The 26,927-nt window shown below is 34.0% G+C and overlaps 2 protein-coding genes across 5 annotated transcripts in view; both read right to left on the bottom strand.

The window, feature by feature from the left end:
- Positions 1 to 889: 889 nt before the first annotated feature.
- On the bottom strand, positions 890 to 12,372 carry LOC131951216 (kelch-like protein 41b). 2 transcript variants are annotated; one of them, XM_059313556.1, is made up of 2 exons: positions 12,264 to 12,372; positions 890 to 3,172 (listed from the first exon to the last, which is right to left on the bottom strand). In XM_059313556.1, the coding sequence occupies exon 2, from the start codon at positions 3,104 to 3,106 to the stop codon at positions 1,160 to 1,162; it is 1,947 nt and encodes a 648-aa protein (XP_059169539.1). In that variant the 5' UTR covers positions 3,107 to 3,172; positions 12,264 to 12,372; the 3' UTR covers positions 890 to 1,159. The 2 variants fall into 2 exon arrangements, with proteins under 2 accessions (XP_059169539.1, XP_059169540.1); XM_059313557.1 differs by having other exon boundaries at positions 12,271 to 12,313.
- A 5,987-nt stretch (positions 12,373 to 18,359) lies between these two features.
- LOC131951213 (sterile alpha motif domain-containing protein 9) overlaps positions 18,360 to 26,927 on the bottom strand; it is a 19,357-nt gene continuing 10,789 nt past the window's right edge. For 2 of the 3 annotated variants that reach the window (XM_059313552.1, XM_059313551.1), the window contains exons 5-7: positions 26,205 to 26,439; positions 25,866 to 25,936; positions 18,360 to 25,297 (exon numbers count right to left, since the gene is read on the bottom strand). In XM_059313552.1, coding sequence (XP_059169535.1) covers positions 20,997 to 25,297; positions 25,866 to 25,936; positions 26,205 to 26,439 — 4,607 coding nt within the window. In that variant the 3' untranslated portion in view covers positions 18,360 to 20,996. The remainder of the gene's footprint in view (positions 25,298 to 25,865; positions 25,937 to 26,204; positions 26,440 to 26,927) is intronic. The other variant, XM_059313553.1, reaches the window with a different exon arrangement.

Here is a 26,927-nt window from a genome sequence, read left to right on the forward strand (position 1 = left end):
TTTTTTCAATAATATCGTGTATGACTTTTTAGATATTTAATTATGGGTTTCACAAATAATATAGGTTGTGTACATTGTCTCATAAAGGTAGAATTTTGTGTACACCACTCTGTAGTGTGTGTAACCGTATTATAAATAACAAGAACATGTTTTTTGTGATGATGTAAGGACGCGAAATGAAAAATTACGCACTTTTACGCATTTTGTTTTAAATCGAGCTTTTATGGCCGTTAACATTAAGAAGAAATGACCACATGTACATTGTAGTATAATAAAATAATTTTCCAAGAAATATGACAAAATAAAAGTGTTAGTATAATTTGCGCATTTTTCTGTTTGCGCAATTTTCTGAGAACCGTTTTTTTTTTACCTTACTCTGTTAGGAAAGCGATTTAATATTAGAATTATTTTTAATAGCTGCCAACGATTGTACTTTCTTGAGATAGATCTGTCATTGCTTAAGGAGAAGAGTCAAGTCACATGAAATAAAGTTATGAAGTACCCCCAACAATCTGTTTCACAATACTAGCCTTAATTTTGTTTTCTAACGTTTATTTTTTTAAATGTCAGTAAAGTTATAAATTTTAATTAGTTTTTAGTCAAAATCAGGTAATGTTCAATCAGCCTCACCTTTTACTAATAAACAACTATATAATATCTAGGTCTATAAATTTAAAATATGTTTGGCAGTTAGATAGGTAGACAAACAGAATATTGCTCACAAAAATTGTTGTCCAAACGTGTTGTTTTATTTAGCACAGGTGTTGATCAGTAGGAGCCATTTTACTTCTAATGAAAATACTTCCATACGGTTTTTAAAGGTAAATGGTAAGCATAATGTGACTGTGATCGTTGTTGTTTCATCTAATACAACATACTAAATCTTCAGGTTGGATGCTTATTTATTTCCCTTCACTTGCGCACTCGATTAAACACATAAAAAACATCATATATTTGCAGTATTTGCGTAATGCTAATAATTTACAAATAAATACATGGTTTTCTTAAAACAGTCAAGTAATTGGTAATAAGCAAAAACAATTACTTTGAGAAATTAAATAGCCTATACATTATTAATTAAATTGTAATGAATTATTATTAACTGACACAACTTTATTTATAAAGTAAAATGTTGAAAATCATCAACTACTTAAGCATATTACTTAATAACTTTTGGTGTACAGCCCGATTTTAGAAGAACAGCAGGTATAAAATTTGAGCAGGAACCATCTCTTCCCCAATAGCGAATAGATAGAAATATATTGCCCAGTTCGTATTCTGTTGAATCATCGGTATCATTCTCAGGATTTTCACCAAACAAAACCAAAATGTTACCATGGACAACAGCTCCGTACATGACTTTTTTGATGCTCCACAGTTTGGCCACATGAGTAAACGTAATCTTTTCATTGACATTATTTCTTACAGACCACAAGCTACCATTTGTCTGGAGTACAAAGTGGTTGTCGTCGTTACGAAAACTGATGATGTTTTCAGCTGATCCCTCGAGGTTGTTCAGTCTTGTCCAGCTCTTGGCCTGAAGGTCTAACATATGGACGGCTGTTTCATCGATGTCATTGACATTTTCAGTACAAAAGATGAGCATATAAATTTGGTAGCTCATAACATGTTTTATAACATTTTCTTTTGGAACTTGAATAAAGTGTTCTAGTTTCGGAATCCTCCTTTTAGGACTCAGTCTATATATTATATTTTCAATGACGTTTGTAACGTATATGTGGTTGTCATTGCTTGCTAAAAGCAGATCTTTTCCAGGCATCTCCGCTATCTCTGCCCACGAGTTATCATAGTAAAGAAACATTTTACTTTTATTTTGAGAGGCTGACTGTACACCAGTTGCAAAAAGTTCGTTGTCGAACACAACTAGCTGGACGTTTCGTTTTAACGATTCACACTTGTTCAGCGTATACCACTTTTCATCATCAGGATCTATACAATCTAATGACCCACAACTGCTAAAACAGCCATAGTTGCCATATTCGTAACACTCTCTGTATCTGCCGGTCGTTGGCCACTGTCCGTGACGAAAATAAGTTGTCTCGTTTAAAATTGCAGAAACAATCTCTTGCTTTGCTTCGTCAATGAGCTTAATGAGCGGATGTTCTAAGACTTGCACTAGCAAAGATGGGCTTATTAAAGAGATTCTGACAGTTCTTAATAATTCTCTTAGTCTCTTGAGTCTATCATCATTACATACATTTTTATATACAATGTTTGAATTTTGAGAATTCATTATACTATCTGGTTGCATATACGTCTGAATATCACCTTTTTCTGATTTAGTGGCTTCACTATTCTCTTTTAAGTCTCCTTGTTCATTTTCTACATTACCATTACTTTCATTTACGGCTTTTTCAATGTCTCCCAAACCCTTTTGATGTATAGTGTCCTGTGGAATACTAGCCGGATCTTTGACTGGTTCTGAATTTATTTCATCCCTTTTCCCTTCATCTCCGATGTTAACTATGTCAGGTTTATGTGCAATAGGATTGTATTCAGTCCATTTTATAACACTCTGTAGCACATTATACTCGGAGCTACTTTTAAGCGTAGGCTTTTCAACCAAATCTTGAAATTCTTTAAACGAAAGTTCAAAAACTGGTTTTGTTTCTGAAATAGCATCAAAGTTCTCAAGCATAAACGTATTAAGTGGGACGCTTACCGATCTAGCATTCAAAAGTTTAGCAATAGAGTATATTTCTTCAAAGTTATCCAGCTTTAGATTATTGACTGCGAATGTTTCACACATATTTAAGAAAAATCCGATTTGAAGCATGTGTACAGCGTGCCAGATTTCTATGAAGTTGTCAAGACTCAACACGTCTTCACCGGTGTACAAAGTTTTCAGGATTAACTGAAAGGTGGAGGCTGATATATCTTGTAGAACTACACGTCCCTCGTTGGCTTCTTTCATTCCAGATCTCAGAAGTCCGAGAAAAAATGACGAACACGCTCCAAGAATGACGCGATGACATTTAATAGAAACGTCATCGATTTGAACTGTAAAGTCACACAGTTCTTCATCCATCCATAGTTTGTTAAGACATTTAAAATATCCATTACTAAGCAGTTCACAAACTGGCATTGTTTACAGCTGTGTATAAGAGTGTGAAAGCAGTTTCAAAGTTGACTCGTTTCTCATATATTGTGACTGAAAATTGAAAAACTTGCAATTTAAGTTAAACAATAAAATAAAGTATAAAAGTCTATTCGCTGCCACAGAAAAGCATATTGTCTAAAAATGTATATCTCAAGGTTCCACCGTAAAGTTAAAATGGCAGAGCTAAATAAGGAAAAAGGGAGTGACGTCACGCTTTTGTCATATTTAAAAAAAAAATATTACAAGACCTAAACTTACAAATTTCTACAAACTCCAATTAGTTGCGATCATAATTATATAATTTTATTGGTTAAAAAAAACAAAGAACTGTTTAAAAAAGATTTCGCAAAACTTTACTTTTGGATGCAGTGTTTCTTTCTGAGTTTTCCCCCTTGACCACCCCCCACCCCCCCCCCCCCCCCCCCAACATCCGAAAGAGATGTCTGGAAGAAGCTCTACTTGGATGTATTGTTTTTGCTACGCATGTAAATAAAATTTATAGCGAAGTATGCTTTTTAATATATTTTTACATAAGAAAGTTTTATTTAATAACATTAACACATTAATCATGCGAATAGAAAATAATAAGGGAAACTACTCTTGTATCTTAATTGGCTCAAGCATCGTTGTTTGGCTCAAGCATCGTTGTTTATCGCTAACATTTTCGCGTAATTTAGCCCTCGATGGCGATTCAATACACTTTTAAAAAAACTGAAATCATATTCTAAAGCTGATAAACGTATAAAGCTAAAACAAAGCAATGGGCCTTCTATATCTAAATTCGAAATTGTTAGCTAGATCTAGATCTAGGTAGTAGCCCGTAGTAGGCCTAGTAACTTACCTGTTAATATACCCGATAATAAGTATTTAATTAATTCATTAATTAGCAAACTAATGAATAAAATCATTAACACAACAGAAAAATAGAAAAATTTAGCGCACTTGGGACTTATGACTAGCTTCGATTTTGAATAGTGCGAATAAAAGACTTAGCATTACCACTGAATCTACACTAGACCTACTACTAGATTATTATTTGTGGTTAAAATAGTAGGCCTATAGTTTGGATACACTGATAATGCATAGTCGAGATCAATGGAGACAAGCGAGTTGACGAGATTCCTTCCATCAAGCCTAAGTTATAACCGGATGTTTCACTTTCGTAAGACAAATATTGATTGGCTGTACAGTAACTTAGCGATCGATAACTATTTGTTTACAAAACTTTGCAGATCAAGTTTTTAAATAACAATGCAAATTTAAAACCCCATGACCTAGTTTTCTATTTTTAGCTTACAATGTGTACAATAAAATTATGTCGGCCTATCCAATAGCAGGATGCCATTGTTTATGTCGCCATTACACGTGAAAACCAAATTGTTTTTGCTTTTTTTTTAATTTTTATTTAGTTACCGAAAATATTAAAAACATCAAAAACGTCCAATCTTTAGTAAAGTCCGAAAAAAACCAGACAGACAGGATTTTATAACCATATTAATTGTAACTACGCCGTGCAAGATTTTTAAATTAATTTATGCACCTCTCAAATACCTTTGAGACTTTTCTCGCTTGTGTCCATTAGAATCGAAGTCATAGATATAATAGTATAATAATAGATAAGAATCAGATAATCATGGATTTATAATTATATTAAATAATTATAATATTAAGGTAATCTATCGTTTTAGTGTAATCAATTCGGCTGCAGTAGTAATATGCGGGAGAGGTAACTGATGAATATATTTGTTTAAATAAGTTTATTTAAGGGGTCATCCATAAATGACGTCACGCTTTTTTTGACGATTTTTACCTCCCCCCCTCCCCTCCGTCACACGTCGTCACAAAAAGCCAGACCCCCCCTAAAATGACGTCACACTTCAACCTACAACCCCCCTCAAAATTGCAGTTGAATTTTTTAAAAACATCGATATTTTTCCAAAATCTTGTCTAAACTATTACAATTTATTAAAACAGTTATCTAAAACGCGAAATAACGTCTAAAATTCGTTTTCTAACATTGCTTTTTTATAATGCAAAAATGTGACGTCGCAACATCTGACCCCCCCCCCCCCCCTCCCCCTCATCACACATCGTCACAAAATTACGGACCCCCCCTCCCCCCTACGAGTGTGACGTCATTTATGGATGACCCCTAAGTCAAATTTTACAAAATATAACAGATAATGGATTTAAAATAACAATCAGTGACCAAAACAATTTAAAATTTAAAATTTCCAAATAAAATTTAGAGTAGCTTCCCTTGATTCAATGTCTATGCGTATGTATATTGTGTTGACTTTGTTGTTTAATTTACATAGCTGTCTTGTTTAATATGAGAAGGACAGAGGGCCGTCTTCTTATCTTTAATTTCAATTGAAATGAAGGCTATGTATGTATGTACATCCAAGATCTCAAAAACTTTTGGGAGGTCCAACATTATTAAACTCTTTTGTACTGATGAACTTGTCAATTATTAGGTCATCCATGTCCCTCATACATGACGTTGGACTCAAAACATGGGACGGAATAAAATATTTAAAAAAAAAATGATGGAGAATATATTCGTTTTCGTTAGAAATTGTGATTAAGGGTTCGAGTATAGAATCTAGTAGAACTGCGATGTGATATTAAATCATCATCTTGCTTTTAGTGACGATTGGGGGAAAGAGAATTCATCGGGAAAAGTATGACGTCATTTATGGGCGATCCATTTAAGCCTAGTTGCTTATTTTGTCTGTAGACGTTAGTCTTAGGCCTACACTTTTTCTGAATTAAGATTATTATAGGTTTCAATTTTTAATTAGTTACACTTGAATACTACATGGTTTTTTTTCTTTGCCTTCTGCTTTCATCAGTTTTTGATTTGTTCAATAGTCGATGATTACCCCTCCCCACCATCCATTATTACAAAAACAAAAAAACACCCACTATACAGGGTTCCTACACCAAAGTGAACTTGAAATTCCAGGAGAATTCCAGGAGTTTTCCAGGAGAAAAACCAAAATTCCAGGACATAATTTAACCTATTAAAAAGCAACAACGACTCAACCCCGCGCTGAATGGAAGGGAGTTTAATATTTCTTAAATAGGAAGTGGACTTTATAAAATGCTATGTAGCAAAGCATTTGTAATTTTTAAAAGTAACTGTTTCTAAACCATTTAGTTTAGTTAAAGTAGATTCAATTTTGCACCCCACCCCTCCCATTTATAAATTGTTATTTATAAAATTGCTATCTCTCCTTTCTCTCCCCCCCCCCCCTTTGGAAAATTTGGTGGCACTTTTAACCAGACACTATCCTGTAACAATTTTTATCTTTGTACTACACAATTGAGGTAGAGAAAAGTTGAATCAGTGTGTAGTCTTGTAGCAGTTTATTTTCTTAACTTTGACTGTGTATAATTCAATACTTCAGCATAAATGAGCTTTTTGTAAACAAAATTTGTATCCCTTTTCATCAGGGTGCCCCCCCCCCCCACTTATGCCAATGAGTAGTTAAATATATAAATGTGACACTTTTCTTAAACTACTCACTGTCCATAAATTAAGCCTGTTTATAAACCCCCCTCCCCAGCACCAGTTCTAAGGCCTGTGGTCACAAATTGATCTCATAAATTTCCCACCCTCCCTTATCACAAAAGAAATAAATTATACAGAGATGTAAACAGACTATTGAAAATAACAGTTATTCTTTATTATCCCACCCACCCACCCCCCAAAAAAAAGTAAAATTTCACAACTTTAAAAATACTAGAAAACAATTTCAGCAATAAACTAATTTAAAATGTTAATCAATTATATGTTTGCACTTTTGTTTTCAATTCAATGATTCCTGAAATAGTGTGAGTAAATTCACTTAGTAAAATAATTATAAATTAATTTAGATGTTTGCTACTGAGAAACATATTGAGCCTAGCAATCATAGCTATATCCCAGTGTCAAGTGACATAACCCCTCACCAATGTCATCATCCATACTAACAATGTCAATTATAAACAAACAGAACAGCTGAAACCATGTCTTGTCTTTTAAAAATGGACATGGCATCTATCTATATACTACTAAAAGTCAAGTTTGTTTACATGTTTGAATATTTATTTGTTTGTTTGTTTGTTTGCCTGATTGACTATTGCTCATGGTTGCACTCATCGTGGAAAGCTGTAAAATAGTATGTAGGTAGAGAAATTTTTTTGTTTTAAGACAGACTGTTAATCACAAATTTATTTAAAGACGTTAATTAATTTATTGATTTATTCATTGTTAAATTAACCGTATTTTTTTAAAAATGTTAATACTTTGAATAAACTTTGTGGGGATAGTGACGTCCCTTGATGTGTTTACTTTTTTGGTACAATAAAAATGGCGGACTCCATCATAGACTTTGTGGCCCATTCAAAAGTTTAACGCGTTACAAAGCTAATTTTCTGCCGGCTATAACTTAAACAATACGTCCGTTTGCTGTATTTATTACGTTCCAACAATTATATCAATTTTCAACTGTCTTTTTCATTTAGTTTTACGATAAATTTCTTTAGATCTAAAGATCAGCTGTCGAAGGAAAGTTATGAAGCTAGCCTAGATCTAGATCTATCTAGATCTAGCCTAGATGTAGGTCACTAGACTCAATGTAAATTCTAGATCTAGACTTAATGTAAATTCTACATCTAGAATCTATTTCAGGCCTTAATACATCTAGAATTTATTTCAGGCCTTAATTATTTTATATAAATCTTTGTTTGGCTAATTTAAGATAAAATTTAATTTGAAAGTTACTAGATTCTACTACTAGACTTAGATCTAGATCTATGCGCGGAGACTCAAAAGTATAGTATAAAAATTCATTTGTGACGTCACGAGTAAATAGCTAAGTTTGTAGCGTAGTCCGCTCTCAAGCGGGTGGTACAGGTTCTAGACCAATATGTCAATGATATTTTTTTTCAATTTTTTTTTTTTTTTTTAGATGTGAATGATAAAGTTGCCTATCTGAACTTGGCAGGATACAGGGCAGGTGAAGTAGAGTTCATCTGTTTCTTTTTCATAAGCATATGAAGGGATAGTGTTGTCAGAGACATGCTCGGCTGGAATCGTTTTTTAAACGATAAAAACATGTTGTCTGAGACACTGGGCAGGTGAAGTAGAGTTCAGTAGGTTACCTGTGACGTCAGTATATGAAGGGATAGTCCGAAATCGGCGTTTTCGGTGTTTTTAAAAGATAAACATATTTTTGAATGTGGGGTCTGTTTTTGTGACGATAAGTGACACTGCAGTAGCGTAGCGAGGAGGGGGGGGGGGGGGTGCGGGAGGGGAGGCGGGGGGGGGGGGGGGGGGGGGGAGGGGAGGCGGGGGAAGGTGGAGGGGGGGGGGGGGCGGGGGGACATATGTTGGGGCGCCAAAATGGTTTGGAAAAATAAATTGAAAGGTTGAGGGGGGTTCAAATCAAAAGTTTGAGGGGGGGGGGGGGGTTGAAAATCGAAATCTTGGGGGGGGGGGGGGGGGGGGTTTAAAATCGAAAAGTTTGTCTCCGGGCGCCGGGAAGGCTCGCTATGCCTCTGAGTGACAGACGTGATGTTTTTTGATGGATGACCCCCGAAACCCACAGTTATCCAACGGATGACGGGTATTCTAGTTGTGATTTAAATGGGTGTCTTCAACAGTAAATAGCCTAACTGTAATTTTAATTTTTTATCATTTAATGAACAAGTAGATCAACCTGAGTAGCTTAGATTTGTCCTACTAAAAATAAACTGTATTTTGGAAATAAGGGCAAGGGGTCATCCATAAATGACGTCCCGCTTTTTTTACGATTTTTACCCCCCCCCCCCCCCTCCGGCACACGTCGTCACAAAAAGCCAGACACCCCCCCCCCCTAAAATGACGTCACACCTCAGTCTACAACCCCTCTCAAAATTGATGTTGATTTTTTCTTAAAACATCGATATTTTTCCAAAATCTTGTCAGAACGCCGTCAACATAGAGTATTTCGATCAATTCCTATTGCAATTTATTAAAACAGTTTTCTAAAACGCAAAAAACGACAAAAATTCGTTTTCTAACAATCTAACATTGCTTTTTATGATGCAAAAGTGTGACGTCCCCACCATCTGAAACCCCCCCCCCCCCCCTCATCACACACCGTCACAAAATTACGGGCCCCCCTTCCCCTACGAGTGTGACGTCATTTATGGACGACCCCCTAATACTTGAAAAATTTTAAATATTTCAGCCAAAAATAGAATTTCAGATAGTTTTTTTAATTGTCGGTAGCGTATTTTTTTCCTCCAGCTAGACACGGTCGCGCGGGGTCAGTTTGAGTTCATCTGAGCTTACAGTTGGCCTGTAGTATACTGCTGATGACATCACTAGCGGGTCACACAGAGTTCACTTTATATACCCAACCAGCGGTCCTCCCTCCCCCACCCTGTCGTGGGAAAGAAACTGAGATGCGGGATGGGAGGGTGGTAGTATTACAACACGCATGTAAAAATAGAAAGTAGATCTAGAGCCTATCGGACTGTAGATTCAAATTAGCTGCGCAAAAAATAGATTTTGGCCTAGGTCTACTTGAAATTTCCATTTTAAAAAAAAAAGCCAGACCTATTAAACAGAGCCGCACACATAGAAAGACGTGAGAAAAAAAATTAAACCAAACCCACATGTTAAGGACAGATTTAGGTCTATATTTTAAAATGTATGCCTTGTAACGCGAAGAATTGAAAAGGCAGAACATTTTTACTCGGGCGGTCAGATCTGATTACCTAGAAATCTAACGCGCGAAAAAAATATACGCTAAAATTATCGATGCGAGTAAAATTCCAGGACATATTACAAAATTTCAGGAGAAATGTTAAAATTCCAGGAGAATTCCAGGACATCCTGGAATTTCAGGAGGCCGCGGGAACCCTGACTATATAGTGATATCTCCCTCTAGAAAAAAAACAAACTAGATCAACCTATAGTTCATAGGAAAATTAGAATCTATCACGTATTCGTCTGTTTAAAAAAATAAACACGTCATTTTTCTCAACCCCGCTGTTTCATCATCAGTAAGCAAAACATCACTAAGTTCGCGGCGCGCGTGACGTCACTTGTCATTAGGCTAATGTTAAAGAAAGAGATACCGCGTAATTAAAAAAATCAAAACAGGCACTATGGCGTTGAGACTTTAGCGACGAATAGATCTAAATGACTTTAGTTCGGTGAATTATATTGGTGTTTAATTTATTACAGTGGCATGATGTTCTCCCTTTACTATACAAAGTCACGTGCTTTTAATTTCTGCAACCTGCTGCTATGAGACGTTCAGCTCTAAAATGCCCGTGACACAGCGGCTTCCGTAAATACATTCAGGCTCCCGGTCCCACCTATACACTTCGTCTGTCCATTAAGCTCCGTAACTTGTGATTGATATGTGGACATAAGCGGCGCTAGTGGTGTTGTCAACAGGCACCCCCCCCCCCCTTTAGCTCCGCATAAAAGACAAAACTGATGTTCAGATATCGTCGGACTCGGGCATTTAGCCGACGGCCGTATTCCTAATGCACCGCCTTAGAGGCTGTCCACTGCTAAGACTATTTCTATATTAAACTCAAGCCTATACTGAGCTTTGGCTTTACATTAGCTGCTGTCGTATTAAGAGTTGATCGTTTGTTATGCCCCATGTCGCGAAACTTTTTGTTTTGTTCAATTTTAGCCAATAACTGTCTTGGACTCTTGTCGAATATTGTTGCCAGGAGCTACTTGGTTTGAGCCTTGTTGTTAGAAGTTACTTCATTTGGGGACAATATAGTGCGGCCTATTTTCGTCGATAGGCATTTAGTGGCAGGCCCTTTTTGGCGGGGATGATGTGCTGAGGTTGTTTAACACCGCTTAGGACAACAGGCTTGCAATAGTTATGATCATTCGTTATGAGCAAAGGTATGCATGAAAACGAACACTTTATGTTACTCATTTTCATTGAGCACAGCTTTATAGAAGTCTTCCATAATTGACGTCACGCACCCCCCCCCCCCCCCCCGATCACCCCTTCATTATAGGTAATAAATTGCGATCCTGCGTAAATCGACGTCACATTAGCATAGCATATGTGACATCGTTTGTGCACAACTCCATATCACTCATTTTGGGTATTTGGTATCAACATTTTGACAAAAAAGGTTATTCAAGATGTATATTGGAGGTTAGGACTTGACATCTACCATAAATGACATCGTGCACTGAAGGGGCGGAGTAACTGGTTTTGAGCCGACGTTTTACGTGGGAAGTGGGAGGGGTAAGAAACATGAAACGTTATGTATTTCGCCTAATACAAACATGCTGACAACATTCTTTTTCTTTTGAATTATGGCTTGACTTTTTAACAGGCAGGGCAAAAAGGTAAATTTTGTTATGACTATTTCGTGACGGCGAAAATAGGGGGGGGGGGGGGGTTAAGGTGAAGAGAGGTCAAAAACGTGACGTCATTTTTAAAAATTAAATCTCTAATTAAAGGGAAAAAGACATGAAAATATGAAATGAAAACAGCAAGCAAACAATAACAATTAATTCAAACTAAAAGTTAAATAAACATTAGATTTAGATCAAGTAGTAGTAGCTCTACAAAAATCGGGACTTCCTTAATTTATAAAAATTGCATCTCATAATAATAATTCTAGAACTGATGATGTTTATTGTCAGTCAATTTAATTGTTTAAAGAACAGAAACTAAAAAAAAAAAAAACGCATACTCTGTATTTAAAAACAAGACAATCGTATTTAACAGCAAACAGCAATACATTTCCATACAAATAGAAATTAAGGGGAAATAACTCAAAATAATACTTTCTTAAGATGGCCGCTGTTTTTTTTATAGCAAATTTAGTATCTGGAACATCGTTGTTAAACGTTAATTTCATGATAATTTTATTGATTTAATCTTAAATTGTGATTTAATATTCAATTATCTTTAGTATTTTAATACAATATGCAAAAATATATTCATATTTGAGCCATATTCATTAGTTACTTTATCCCTACATTACTAGATCTAGCACCGGCCAAATTGATTACGCTAGCTAAAACGATAGATTACACTAATTTTATTAATTTAAGTAGGCTAGGTAATTTACTAAGTGTATAATTAAGAATATTGTAGAAACACATACATACTTAATACTTATGCACCGGACGAAAAAAGACAAAAAACAATATAGATTCTAAGTGAAATTCCAATTCACCGTCAACCTACTTCTGATTGTGACAAACTACAAAGTGAAAATGAAACTACTGACGCAGCCTACCGTCATAGTCTGAAAGAAACTAAATATAATAACCAATCACAGAAGACCTAGAAGAGGTTGAAAGGTCGCGGTGGCTATTGCGCCGTGTTTTCTTTATGTAGCGGGAAAATCTATTCTAATCCAAAAACTAATCTTTGCTCACACAATAGATTTATAATTGATCGACGCCGTAGGAAGTTGTAAACAATCTTACACAGTTAAGATGAATAGAGTTAAGTATTTAATTGCTGATTAAATTGATTGATTAGAATAGTTGAATTTAGAGGCAGAAGCGTCGCGAGGCGGGGGGAGGGGTGCGGACCGCTCCGGGGGACACCATTTGGGGGAGGGAGGGTGACACCAAGACAAAAATATATAGAAGAAAATGCTTTCTTTCAGTTCAATCAATGATTAATTAGAGTTAAAACGTATCTAAGTACAAATTGACGATCCCGACAAGCTGGGGTTTGGGGAATGGGGGGGGGGGGGGGAGGAGGATACCAGCTGTATAAATAACAGATAAACATTGTTACTATTAACTTTACACTCTTCAAAGCTATTTTTAAAGCTGGCACCAACTGCAACATTTACACAGGAGGTAAAAGTTAAGATGTTTATTTTCAATAAGTGATTAGTCAATCAATCAATAACTGGGGTGGGTTGATAACGTTTCTAATAATCTGCTTTTTCAACTTGAATTATTGCTGGATTGAAATAATGTGTTTTGGCTAAATCAGAGCGAGGTGTCACCTATTGCAACTATATAATATATATATATATATATATATATATATATATATATATATATATATATATATAATTTTATAGCCTATACTTTTTTCCTTTGGTGGGGGGGGGGGGGTATGACACCATGAGGTGCCGCATTTCGTGACACCTGACCAGGGGCGGAACTACAGTGCCGCCAGACCCCGCAATGCGGGGGGGGGGGGGGGGGGGGCCACGCCATTTAGGGGCCCACAGCCGACCATAATATTTTTTTTTATAGTTAAAAAAAATAATTTTCTAGCATTTTTGACTTGATGGTTGTTTTGCAAAAAGATTACCGTAGCTGCGGTTGAATTATCTTTATTCTATACCACCCCAGGCTCATGTATATTCTTTTTCCCTTTGTTTTTAAACCACAGTGAAAGCCGAGTCCTCTTTCTGCTACAATCAAACTTATCAAAGATTAGCAAACGTTCAAACCACTTCCATGAGTTACTTCCCTTTTTAAATAGTCAAATAGGGGTGCTCATAAGCTCCTTTTAATAGATTTGTACTAAACTAACTAAAAAGGAATTACTTCTCTTAATTATTATTTATCATAAAGTATTGAATAAAGAATCATATTGTACAAAAAGAAAATGAATTTAAAATTAATAATATAAATACAAAAAAAATAAAATAAACATGAGACACCATTACTTTTACAAAGCTTTCATGTTTTATATTCTTTATAACGACTAATGTGCGATTTTATAGAAGAGTTAAAATAAAACTAATTTTCACAAAACACACTAACTAACGCACTTACACACATGACATGATGTTGTAATTTGTTTTAATTGAAATAATTTTTTGTCTCAAAACCCGAACAGGCCAGTAATGAGTATTATAAGTTCGTATTTATATGTTTGTATATATATATATATATATATATATATATATATATATATATATATATATATATATATATATATATATATATATATATATATATATATATGGGGGGGGGGGGCCTAAAAAATGTTTTTGCGGGGTGGCCCTTTTTTTCTAGTTCCGCCACTGCACCTGACCTAGCGACACCATTTGTTAGAGGACCAACGTCAAGCCTAAAATTTGAGGCCGAAAATGTTAAGAGATAAACTCTGTTTGCATTTTAAAATATTTATGCCAGAATTACCTCCCTTACTTCAGGAAGTGTATGTCATCAGCTTGAGACGACTTAAGCTTGTCTGACTATATCAACTTGAACTTTAGGTTTAGTTTTAGCTCGATATTGTATAGATCAAGCTTATAGGCTTATTTTACACGATCTAAACAAAAAATTCATGTAAACACAAGTTAAGAAATATAATTTAATAATATATAATTAAGTGAACGTATTATAATAATAAAAGTCCCATATTCAGTGGCGTAGGCTGGGGGGGGGGGGGGTTAGGGGGGGGGTCATACCCCCCCCCCCCCCATAGACCCCTCGGTATAGATATATAAAGTATGAGGGGGGTGGGGTGTAAATCAAAAGATTGAGGGGGGGGGGTTGAAAATCAAAAGTTTGAGGAGGGGGGGGGGGGGCTGCAAATCGAAAGTTTGAGGGGGGGGGGGGTGCAAATCGAAAGTTTGAGGGGGGGGGGGGGTGCAAATCGAAAGTTTGAGGGGTGGGGGGTGCAAATCGAAAGTTTGTCCCCGGGTAAAAATTGGAACCCCCCCTTGAGACGATCCTGGCTACGCCACTGCCCATATTATATATATTAAATACATGTGCATTTTTTTCCTTTCTAACCATAGTACCCTAATAATATAATAATATGAATTGAGCTTGTTCATTTAAATTTAAAAAAAATTGAATATATGATATTAGGGAGAGTAAAGGCGGCTGGGCATAGTGCTGACTACACTATCTCTTCATATGCCGAGGTCACAGAATCAAGTGAACTTCACTTGCCCTATAGGCCGTCATGTTTGAAAAGGGAACCTTACATTACTCTACTGTATTATAGTCAGGTTTGAAAGGGGAACCTTACCTTACACTACTGTATTACACACTAGTTCTACTGTTTCAACGATCTTCTAACTAATCTCAATCTCTATTCTAACTACAACTTCTTTCTACACGTCTGTTTAACGCTACTATTCCTATCCAACTGCTTACTAGCACTTTACTTCTCCCTACTGCTCCAATGACCAACTGCTTACGCTATCTACCTACTCCCATCTGATGCTTCAGTGGTCAGCTGACCGTCTCACGTGACCGGTCAGTTAGTTCCACTGCAATTGCATGAGTTCTGTTTAACCAATGTCTAGCAGACGGTTGTTTTGTGTTTCCGTTATTAATGTTTGTCGTGTCAGAAGCTTGAACAACAGTGCTGTGTTCCTCTCAGTTTAGAGCCTTATGTAGGACTACACAAACACTGCTGCAAATAAGTGTGTTACTTCTAACTTAAACAAGAATGTTGTGGAATGACAAGTCTTAAAATGTATTTTGTTACATCGACATTCTCAAGCAGAAATTTCTTAATTGAGCCGAGTAGGCCTACATATTTGCCATTCATTTGAAGTACACATACCTTACCTTGAACGAAATGAAAATGAAATATATACTTTAACTAGTGTTTGCCCCTCCCCCCCCCTGGCTCCCGAGAGCTCACCGCGAAGCCTCTGATATATTGGCGGTCGGCGAGGTGTGTTGTACCTTAATATTACGGAGGGTGAATAACCTACACAGAAGGCGTTCACACAGCAATTTCTCAATTTTCCAAAAATAAAAGCTAAATTTTAAAATATAAAAACATTTGTTTTTATGTTTATAATTATGCAGATTATCAAAATGTCAAAATTGAATTAATTAAGAATGTCTATTTATGTACTATAATTTATGATATAGTTTATTTTTTTTTCGGGCAAACGACCTTCTGGAAAGTGTCCATTCGCGATTTTGACGTATTCGGGCAAGTGACCATTTGTAAAATCGGCCTTCCGGTAAACGGCATTCGCCAAGTATCTTTAGGGAATTTGACGTAGACCCACCCCCCGACACCATCAACATCGCACACGTATGGGAAATGACCGTAAAATTTTCGGTAGGTTTAGAAATTAAGTAAAAGAAGATTGGGTTGGATAGGAAACACACTGCGCAGATAGCCAACCAATATCACCAGGCAGACATTGAAGTGGAACCCTAAAAGTAAGCGCAAAAACACCTGGCGACTGCACCTGGAAGCTGAAACCACAAAGATGGGCTACACCTGGAGAACACGATAACCTGAGTACCGTTACAGCTAGGTTGATGAAATTTCATATATAAGTATTTTATTAAAATCGTAGATCCGTATCAAATTTTGAGCGATTTCCAATAAACGAAAGTGGTACTTTTTTCACTTTGAATTTTTCAAAAGCCTATAACTTGAGTACTATTAAAGATAGATAAATGAAATTTCACATGTAAGTAAAAGATCTAATCCCATATATTCTTTCAAATTGTGAGTAATTTCCGTTGACCGAAAGTAGTAATTTACGCTATTTCCGATTTCTCAAAAAATGCATGTAAATTAATAAAGTACTAATAATATACTGCACTATTATGCACATTTTGTTTTGGCATTCGCTTGGTGCGCAATTCTTTTTTTCTATGAGATTCTATTCTATTTTTAAAAGTTTAAGTATTTAAAATGGATTAAAAATCATAACTATATCCCGAGTTCCCATCCCCTGTTTTTTTATATAAAAATATTCGAGAAAGTTTAGGGGAGATTACTCCCGGTTTATTATCTCATGACATGCCAATACCAACTTAATTTCCTGGTTTTGATTATGCTCAATAGACTCCCAAAGGGAGCAATCATCGTATTACTGATCCTTTCCAGGACTCCCTCATTAGTTATGAGATCCCCAGGAAACTCTGTCCAGGGCCTGGATTACACTCTGTAGGTCTGCATTGAGGGTCCATGCATCGTATAAATACGTATAAATACAGAGGAACAGACACCACCAGAAGTGTCAATAGAAGTGTTGTTGTCGTGCCAAATGTTTCTTAGTTTACTGAGTGCTGTTGTTGTTTGTGCACTGCATGCAATAATTTCTTGCTTCGTTCCTTCATCGGATAATATGGCGCCAAGTTACTTAATTGAATGAACTTCCTCCAATCTTTAGCCATTTAAACGTATATCTGCCACTATAACATTTGGGTTGTTGATCATGACCATAGTCTTGTCGGCGTGGATTTCCAAGACGTATGATATTGATGTTCCGTCCAATCTATCTACTAATTCAATCTTCGCGATCTAACTACATGCACTGGCATCTAAGTCAAGAGCGAATCGTAGTTTGCAAATAATTCGTTTACCGATGCTGACAGTCGATATGGTCTTCCAAGACGTCAGCGATAATCATTGTTAGGTATATATTGAAAATGATGTGACAGAGCAAACAGCCTTGCCTAACGCCAATTGTTGTTCTAAACAATTTGCCTATAGTCTTGTTAAAAACTACTGTGCTGGTTGCTCTCTCGTATAATTTTTTTTATATTTCTATGAGATTTACGCCTATGTTGTATTTGAGCATGGTAGCCCACAGTTTAAAGATCTATTAAGTTGTGTTGCGTCCCTGTCTAAAGCCTGCCTGTTATTCAGCTATGATCTTTTCACCTTGTGCCTTTTACACCATAGAAGTCTTCACTAGTTGCATTTTACAACAAATTGCAAATTGCAAAATTTAGAACATGTTATTTTTCACCTTCAAAGCAATGTATTATATTAATTATGAGGCCTACTACACTTTTTCTTCAGAGTGAAGGGACGAAAAAATGTTTCTGTGTTTACCCTAGAAGTGCAAATAGTTTACAAAAAATACCATAGGTGATAATTTTGGTAGTTATTGAAGCAATCAATAGTAATCTATGTTGTGGAATTGTCGTACTTCCAATAACTCTGCAGTTATCCTAATAATTATATATAGTTAAGTATAATAATAATAATAAACTAAATATTGATAACGATTATTTATAATTATATGTGCTTTATTAATTTTTGTTTTAATAGTGTTACAATAGTTCTACTATATATATATATATATATATATATATATATATATATATATATATATATATATATATATATATATATATATATATATATATATATATATATATATATATATATATATATATATACTTTTTTCTTTCACATCTAAAGAAAATAGTCAAATGATTTAATAATAAAAGTTAAGTATAAGCTATATATATATTTGCATATTTTATTTACTTGCCGAAACTAAGATAAATATTCAAACATTCTTAATAATGAAAATAATTGTGCTTGAACTTAAAATAAAAAATAAAAGTTATTCATTTTCTTTATGTAGATATTGATGTTTACATTCATCATTATTTTCTTAAAATACAGCTAGTCAAATCACAAAACAAAAAGCTGACAGAGAACAGTGGGTGGTTAACAAAATAAACCACAGTCGATTTAAAAGTGCATATATATATATATATATATATATATATATATATATATATATATATATATATACATATATATATATATATATATATATATAGCCAATAGATGTGTGTAAACATACACCAATTCCCATCCATATATTTTTTAAAATAATTATTTCTTTCTGTCTTTATTTTTATACATATTAGCTATTTAAAATAATGTTTATATTTCTAATATAATAATAACTATTTTATTTATTGAAAGGCTTTAAAGAAGAATAAATAAAGCAGTTTAACAGTAGAAGCAGTTTTACAATTGAAAAACATGGGTTAAATTTAAAGCCAGGATTAATTAAAGGGATTTCATGATGTTTTCAGCTCAAGGCCATTTATAATTTGCATAAAAAAATCGAATATTTGAACCATCGCTGTCTGCTGTTAATAAGGAGTAAAAACGATAATATTAAGTTGTAAAATGGTTCCTAGTCTTCTTTAAGTAAACTTTCTATTATAATTTCAAGCAATTAGTCGTAAATGCAATTATGTAAAGAAATAAAAAAAAAAAGATTCACTTATTAAAACGCAAAATAAAAATAATTGAAAACTATCAAAGAAATACACATACAAAGGTATAATGACAAGTCAGTTTTGTGGTCTCAGAAATATTAAATCACAGTGTTACGATTTAGGTAACAGTTATTTATTTAATTTTGTTTCGAATACGTTTTAAACATTTAACGTTTGATGTATCTATTAAATCTCTTGTAAGAAAGCTGACTTTAAAAATGTGCTCGGACTAGACATTAAAATGCTCTAATATGTCTTGTGTTATATAAGAATAAGTCAGTTAATTACGAACACATAGGATAATTTTATATAGTGTATTAGCGAATACTATGTTTTATCGTTTTGAAGAATGAGTTTTAGTAAAGGTCTCTAAAGTATGTCATAAGCCAAGGACTAATATATAAGTTACTTTTAGAATGATTAAGGAAAACACCGTTTAGTTACGCAGCACTCGATTCTGACAATGGAAATGTAGTTAATTTAGAACTGTAAGAAAGCGTAAAAAACAACAACAACAAATGACAACGTTTGAGTAAAAGAAAAGAAATTCGGAATAATGGACATAAACGACTTTTCGTTAATAAGTGTTTAATAAGTGTAATAAGGCCATAATGGATTGTTAAAAAAACTAAATGATTAAGCAGTTTGCATTTTGGAAAAAGTAAAAAGAAATTGAAAGTTTTTAAAAATGTTTTTGCAGCATATGTCAAATGATACTAAACTTAATGTCATGCTTTGTTTCAAAAGAAGTTGGGGCCATATAGAATGGTGAGACCATTAATGGAGAACGACTATTATAAGTTATTGGTTAATGCATAAAATGATTTTGAAATATGTTAAGATATATAGATATTTTCGTTAAGAGCATTGATGCAAGCAAATAAATGTAAATAATACATACATTTCAATTTTAAACAATCGAAAACAGATAAAAGCAATAAAATATATCAATTTTCGTATATATATTTATAACAAAAAGCTCAATTAGCTACTGCTTGCATTTCATGTATGTATAAATAATTCTTTACAATACAACTAATTGTTTTCAAATACAATAGAGATTGCTAAAATGTTATTCAGATTTTTAGTAATAACAATACTGTGTTTTATATTAACACTAAAAAAAGGCAATTCAAAATTAACTTTAGTTCGAACTTGTATCTGTCTCTCTATTGCGGTTATTTCTGACTAAAGCAGTGCTCTTTAGGCAAGCAGACTGGAACCTGTTAAAGAATCCGGCGTTTCTCTCACCCGTGTTACCAGTGTTAACCATTTTTTTTGCTTCCTACCCTAGTGCATCCCATCGTCGGGTTCGGATACATTAGACATATTGGTCGTTGGGACAAGACGTTTCTTCAACCTCAAACTACTAATACAAAATTAATGTCTCAAACGCTAAGATCTATATTGTTATGGTTGATTCATTTTTTTACATACAATGTACACATTTTATGGACATTTTCAGTGAAAAAAGTAACAAAAATAATTTTAGTGAAATATTTAAAATATTGTTTAACATGTATTTTTATCATTGAAACGGTTTTAACAAAAAACATATAATTGTTTGCCATACTTTTGTATTTTTTTCAAGTAGGCATACTCAATAAGTTGCGTAAGTTTCTCTTAATCTTTCTGTTGAAAAATATTAATATTAATATTATTGTGTAAATTCCCATTGTATACATAATCAATAAATGTTATAATACAAAAACTGAAATTCGCGTTGAAATTTTATCATCAGTGGGTTCGACGATCGTTGAAATTGTCATCTTAAAAACAGATGTTGAAAGGCGAATTTGTTTAGTACCGTGAGATGGTGTTACAATATTAATAGAATGTACTGTTTAAAGACAGATAGCAGGGTTATCTTAAAAGATAATGTTAATGAATATCTTATTTTTTGTTGCTTTTCCGACGATTAGATACCCGTGTGAAGGTAGGCATTGCTTGTTGGTTTTGAGATTCACCATGAGCTGTGTTCTTGGTAGTTCCCAGTTCTTCCAAAGATATCCCAAAAGCTTTTGGTCCTGAAAAGCTAAATCCTAAATAAAAATAAACCTTTTTATTCTTCATCACTGATGTGCTTACGTGGTACGCTGTTGATATTTCTAAAGTAAATCTATTGCCATCTTTTGTAATTATTTTTGTTGAAACCTTTTCGCCATCATTGGAAAGCACACCAGTCATCATTCTAAGATGTTTTCTTAACTCAGGAATATTCCACTTTTCTTTATAGTTAAAATCATTCATGATTTCTAGTTGATCTTGAGGTACAATATCTTGTAATGGAGACCCGTTACCAAGAAAAAATAGAGTTGTTTCTTTTTTGCGAAACATATACATATCTTGTTTAGGGTGATTCCGTTTAAACTGATCCCTCAGTTTCTCCAAGGCGTTTTTAAAATCCAAAATAGGGCAGATATCATGTGCATTTCTCTCCTCTGTAGGAAAGTTGTATAAAACAAAATACATCATTGGTTCTAGATAGTACCTTGTTGATTCTTTAGGTTGTTCTATAAAATAGAATCTTTTACTCCAGTCCAACATGTTTTGAAAAGTGAGACCTGCTGGTTTTCTATAACTAACAATCAATACTGTGAGTACATCCAAAATGGCTTTAAAATCATAAAAGGTGACATGTTGTGATTCCATATTTGTTTTCAATAAATCATAAATTTGCATCATGACTTCAAACTTTCCTTCCTTTTTTAATTCTAAAATTTGGTTTAACGACGATGCGCCCAACGTTTGTGCATAACTTAACTTATATGCGCAATAATCACGCCCAGTCATAGTTGTTTTTTCGAAAGCATTAACAGTTTCTTCAAAATAATAATCCAGATTAGCTTTTAGCTTAGGAAAATTTTTTCTGCTGTAATCATCGGCTACTATTTGTTCTTGGCCACTTCCATCTTTAACTTGTAAATATTCTTCATCCAGGCGTCTCATTCCTTGCCTAGCCCTAGATGCCAAACCTTTCAAGAAAAGTTTGTAGTTATCAAGAAACTTAAGCTCCGCTGGACAGTAATTTTCCTCAACCAAATATTTATGAAGAGTTGAATGCTCTTTGAAGGCAGAATGTAACTTAAGTGAATCAAGCAATGTGTTTATTAAATCAAGTTCTCCGTAGTAGCCAGCCATGTTATTTTTTTCGGAAGTTGTCATTTCTTTTTCACTTGCTTCCTGTGCTTTCTGGAATTTTTCCAAACCATCATTTCCTAACTTAATGATTTTTATAATGTCTTCATCTACAAAATGATCATTTTCTTTTAAATCTGACAGCTCTGAACTAAACACTCTGCCAAATGTATCCCAAAGAAAGGAATTTTCAGGTTGTAAACTCGTTGCTTTCTCAGCATAATCTTTAGCCATTTTCCAGTTTTGCATTTCCATGTAAACTCGGGAAATTAATTGTGCTATAAAAGCATCTTTACTGACATTATACAATTGAATTAAAACTTTAACTGCAATATCAGCACCTTCTCCTTTAATAACATCAGTTACAAATGAAGAGAATTTTTCTTTTTTTCCTGTTTGGCTTTCTCTTTTCCTAGCCACATAAATAATATTTTTTCTAAAAGAATCTGCATCTTGACCAGTTTGTTTATACACATTTGGTTCACAGAGCTCCAGCATGATTTGGCTAGTCTTTTTGACAGTATTTAATTTTAGGTAGTCTAGAATCTTTCCTGCAACCATTTTGTTTATTATCCTCAAGCATTTTCTTGGTTGCTTTTTTCTGGAGTATTTTGATATGTTCATCAAAAATCGTATACTTGAACTTAAATTTGCCTCCCATTTAACGTCACGTATGAAGTCAATTGTTTCAGTTTCGCCATCCGGTTTTCTGTTTTTAAATAAAGTGTCAAGCCAAGACACTTTAATTGGTTCAAACTGTGTGGAAAAATAGTTGAAAAAGGCAACTATTCGAAGAATTTCAATTTCCATTTTGTTTTCTTTTATATCATCACAATATCTATTAACAACATCAGAAATATAGCTTTGGTTAAAATTTTCACGCATAATGTTGAATGCAAACAGGTCATGGACATTGTTTAGGTTTGATTTATCCTTCTTAAACCAATTAATTTCTCTTGGCGAAAGACTATGTAATAGCGCGATTTTGTTCGGTTCAAAAGGCGGACGAATTTTAGTTTGTCTTCTGCATTCAATAACAACACAAAATATGTCGAATGATTCCTCATAATTTTTCCAATTATTACGACCATGTTCTTCCATCTTCCCTTTAAATTTGATATATTCATCATCATCAACATAGTCGATCAGAACCAAAAGTGGTCTAGGTGGTCGAGCTCTAGAATCTTCTTTGTAGAGCCAAATTTCTTCTAAATGTTCGCTTGTATTTTCTTTGATATTTTTAACACGGCAGCATCTATATTTTGTACGAAGATCCCAAAGAACATGCATGGCAGCAGTGGTTCCTCCGGCTCCTGGTTCATGCAATAAAGTTATATACTGTACTTTTCTTTCATCCTTGGCTTCGCCCTTCAGTAAATCTTCAACTGTATCTTTCAGTTTACCATGTATATCCCTCTGAAGGACTTGATTATTAAACCAAAAGTTTAGCCAACTTACCTTTTCGCCACAATAGAATTCACGTTCGACCATTTGTTCTAATTTCTTTTCCAAACAAAAGTCTCCTGAATTCAAAATATCAATATCGTGCCATTCTTTTAGTTTTTTTGGTGGTATATGTGTCGCATTTCCTTTAGTACATGGCAGGTAAACTTCAAAATTTTGGTTTGTTGTTTCTGTAATTTGTGAAACGGTTGTGTTGATTTCCCCCCAGGCCATGTCGACAACACTTTTATTGTCCAGCTCCAGCTTTTCGAATATATTATACCCCAGTATTTTATCTTGCCATAATTTCGCATTATCCTCATTTTCTGAAAGAAGAATCCATCCCTTAGGAAGGCTACGTAATGCTTCAAAACAGGCAGGGATCATTGTTTCATAGGTCTTTGAAAACAAGCAAATTATTAAAAGTATTCTTTCCTCTCCGTGAGTGTCAGTAAACGCCCTGAAGGCTTCACTAAATAGACGCCATCTTTTTTGTGCCCACTGTGTGCTATCCATCGGTTTCATGTTTTCATAGCCATTACAAAAAACCCACTGTGTATATTCATCTTTTTGCAAATTTTCACGCAAAGAATTTAGATTTTCGCTTTCCTTATTAAATCTATCTAAAGTGTAGACATTAAATATTTCTTCTTTACTCGTGTCTAAAGTATGATAAATACCTTTAGTATGGCCTTCGGGATCAAAATCAAACACAACTTCCGGCTCGAGATCTCTAATAAAAGACATGTTTTTATTTAGAAAATCTTGATCCATATAGCTATCAACTGGACTAAGCATGAAGAAAATGTAAATATCATCTAGAATTTTGCCTTGATCCGAGCCTCCAGTAAGTAAACGATTTAGTTTATTAAATGACTTTGGAATCTTTTTAATTTGATTTTGTTCGTCTTCACTTCGCTGTCGTACTATTTCGGAAATATCTCGGATGAAGCTAATGGCATCTGATGCAGGTAAAACATATGGATTTCCGTCTGCTGAGAATTTAAAGATACCATACTCTCTTTTTTGTCTTTTGTTGCTTACTGCAAACATTTTTAAGAGATGTAGTTTTGTTTGAATGACTTCATTGTTTAAAAGTGAAATTGATGGCACCACGTCAATTTCAACAACCCAAGACGCAGTACTGCTGCTTCCAGAAACTACTGGAATAAATTTGGGATGTCTGACGGCTTTAGTATATTTGGTTTGTTCATTTAGAAATGAAGTCTGTAATCTATTATCAATTTCTTTTCCGACCTCATCCTTATCGATTGTAACACCAACAATTTCACCAGCTCTGTATGTGTCGTCTTTCTTAGGACATACTCCAAAATAAAGTGTACCGTTTTTTCTCTCATTCATACAGGCGGAGACAAAAGGAATTAGCTTGGACCCCATGAATTCTAGCATTTCATCTTCTCCTTGTGATTGATTAACAAGATGGTAGTTTCTAATAGGAGTTGTTTTCTTGTCTCTAACATGAGATGAGACATCATCAAAGCATCGTCCTTTTACATATTTGGTTGTGACATCTACATCTGCGCAAAATCGCCTAGGATGCTCGTATAGCGGATTTGTGTCATCTGCAACATCGTGATCAGACTTTGCTTCTTCTTTATATTTAAAATATAAAGAAAAAAGAAAAAACAAACATAGCGGTTAAACGCGAATAATTTAGCAAATTAAAAATATTAAAAATATCAATTTTGGATTCCTGTGGCAAATTTATTCCATCATTCCATTTTTTTTTAATCATAAAGACAGAAAATTATACAGTTTTAAATGTGTAAATTATAGAGGCGTGTACTATTGGCAAGTGGTAGTCAGTTTGAAAAATAAAGATTTATATACTTTGAAAAAACAAAACAAAACAAAACTATTCAGTATGAAATAGCTGTTAGAGTTTTATATGAGTATGTTTTTAAAAAAAACATAAGTTAAGAATTCCATTAATTTACTTTTACACAATCGGATTGGTTTAATAAAGTAGTTCAAACTAATAAAACCCATCGATTTTCATATAATGGCCGTCAGAGAAATAATATCTTATATATTTTATCTTATCTGTTCCAGTAAATATTGTAGTTTAATTTTGTAATTCAATTTTGTGCTCCAATTCATCATTGCCCTAATTTTTAATATCTTTAACTTAACAGTCAAGAGAAAATACACATTTCTTACCTAAGACAGGTGGTTGCATAATTTGATCTGCTTGCATTTCTCCTGAAAGCCTCCTTATGTGTTTTACGACACTGAAATAAATGAACTTTACCATTCAGAATCGAAATAGGGAAACACAGAAATAATTCAAATATGTATTTCAAATACACTAGAGGCAAAAGATATCTTAATAAAGTATATCAGGAAATATGATCTCTGATAAGTAGCAATATATTTATAACTTTTTGTTATAACGTTTATTATACCCTTTTTTAAATATTAAGATGTATTTTTATATTCGATCTTAAAATCAGAGCTAGTAAAATGTAAAGTCTTATGTAAAAAAATCTATTGTGTTACATCCGTTTATTTTTGCCAGAAGAGCTTGCTGATGTTTGAAATTCTACATTGAGAAACTCCTTTTCCAAGTAGTCTTTTAGCATTGGGTTGCTCCACTCATTCAACTTTGAAAAGGCTTTTTCTTTTTTTAAAGTGTCTCTAATTTCACCAAGTGACACTGGATTTTGGTCGTCTCCATCTGTGAAATGGTCGCGAAGAACTTTCCTAACTTCTTCACTATCGGCAAAAACGTTTCCTGCAACAAAATAGTTTGAATGTTAACTATTGATGGATGATAACAGTTACAGACATAGAATTAGAAAGTGTTTTTTAATGCTTTTAAAAAAAAAACACTAAACAATGTAAGCAACAGGGGGGGGGGGGGGGGGCACGCCATTTAAGAGCCCACAGCCGACCATAATCAATTTTTTATAGTTAAAAAAATTAATTTTCTTGCATTTTTGACTTGATGGTTGTTTTGTAAAAAGAATACTGTAGCTACGGTTGGATTATCTTTATTCTATAGACACCACCCCACGCTCTTGTATATTCTTTTTCCCTTTGTTTTTAAAACACAAGCTGTAGTGTAAAAGATAGGCTAACGTTCAAAACACTTTCATGACTTATTTCCCTTTTTTAAATAGTTAAATAGGGGTGCTTATAGGCTCCTTTTAATAGATTTGTACTAAACAAATTAAAAAGTAATTACTTCTCTTGATTATTATTTAAAAAAAAAATACATAA

The sequence above is a fragment of the Physella acuta genome, unplaced genomic scaffold, assembly GCF_028476545.2.
Source record: "Physella acuta isolate Inbredline_101_S28 unplaced genomic scaffold, ASM2847654v3 ptg000804l, whole genome shotgun sequence".
Lineage (NCBI taxonomy): Eukaryota > Metazoa > Mollusca > Gastropoda > Physidae > Physella > Physella acuta.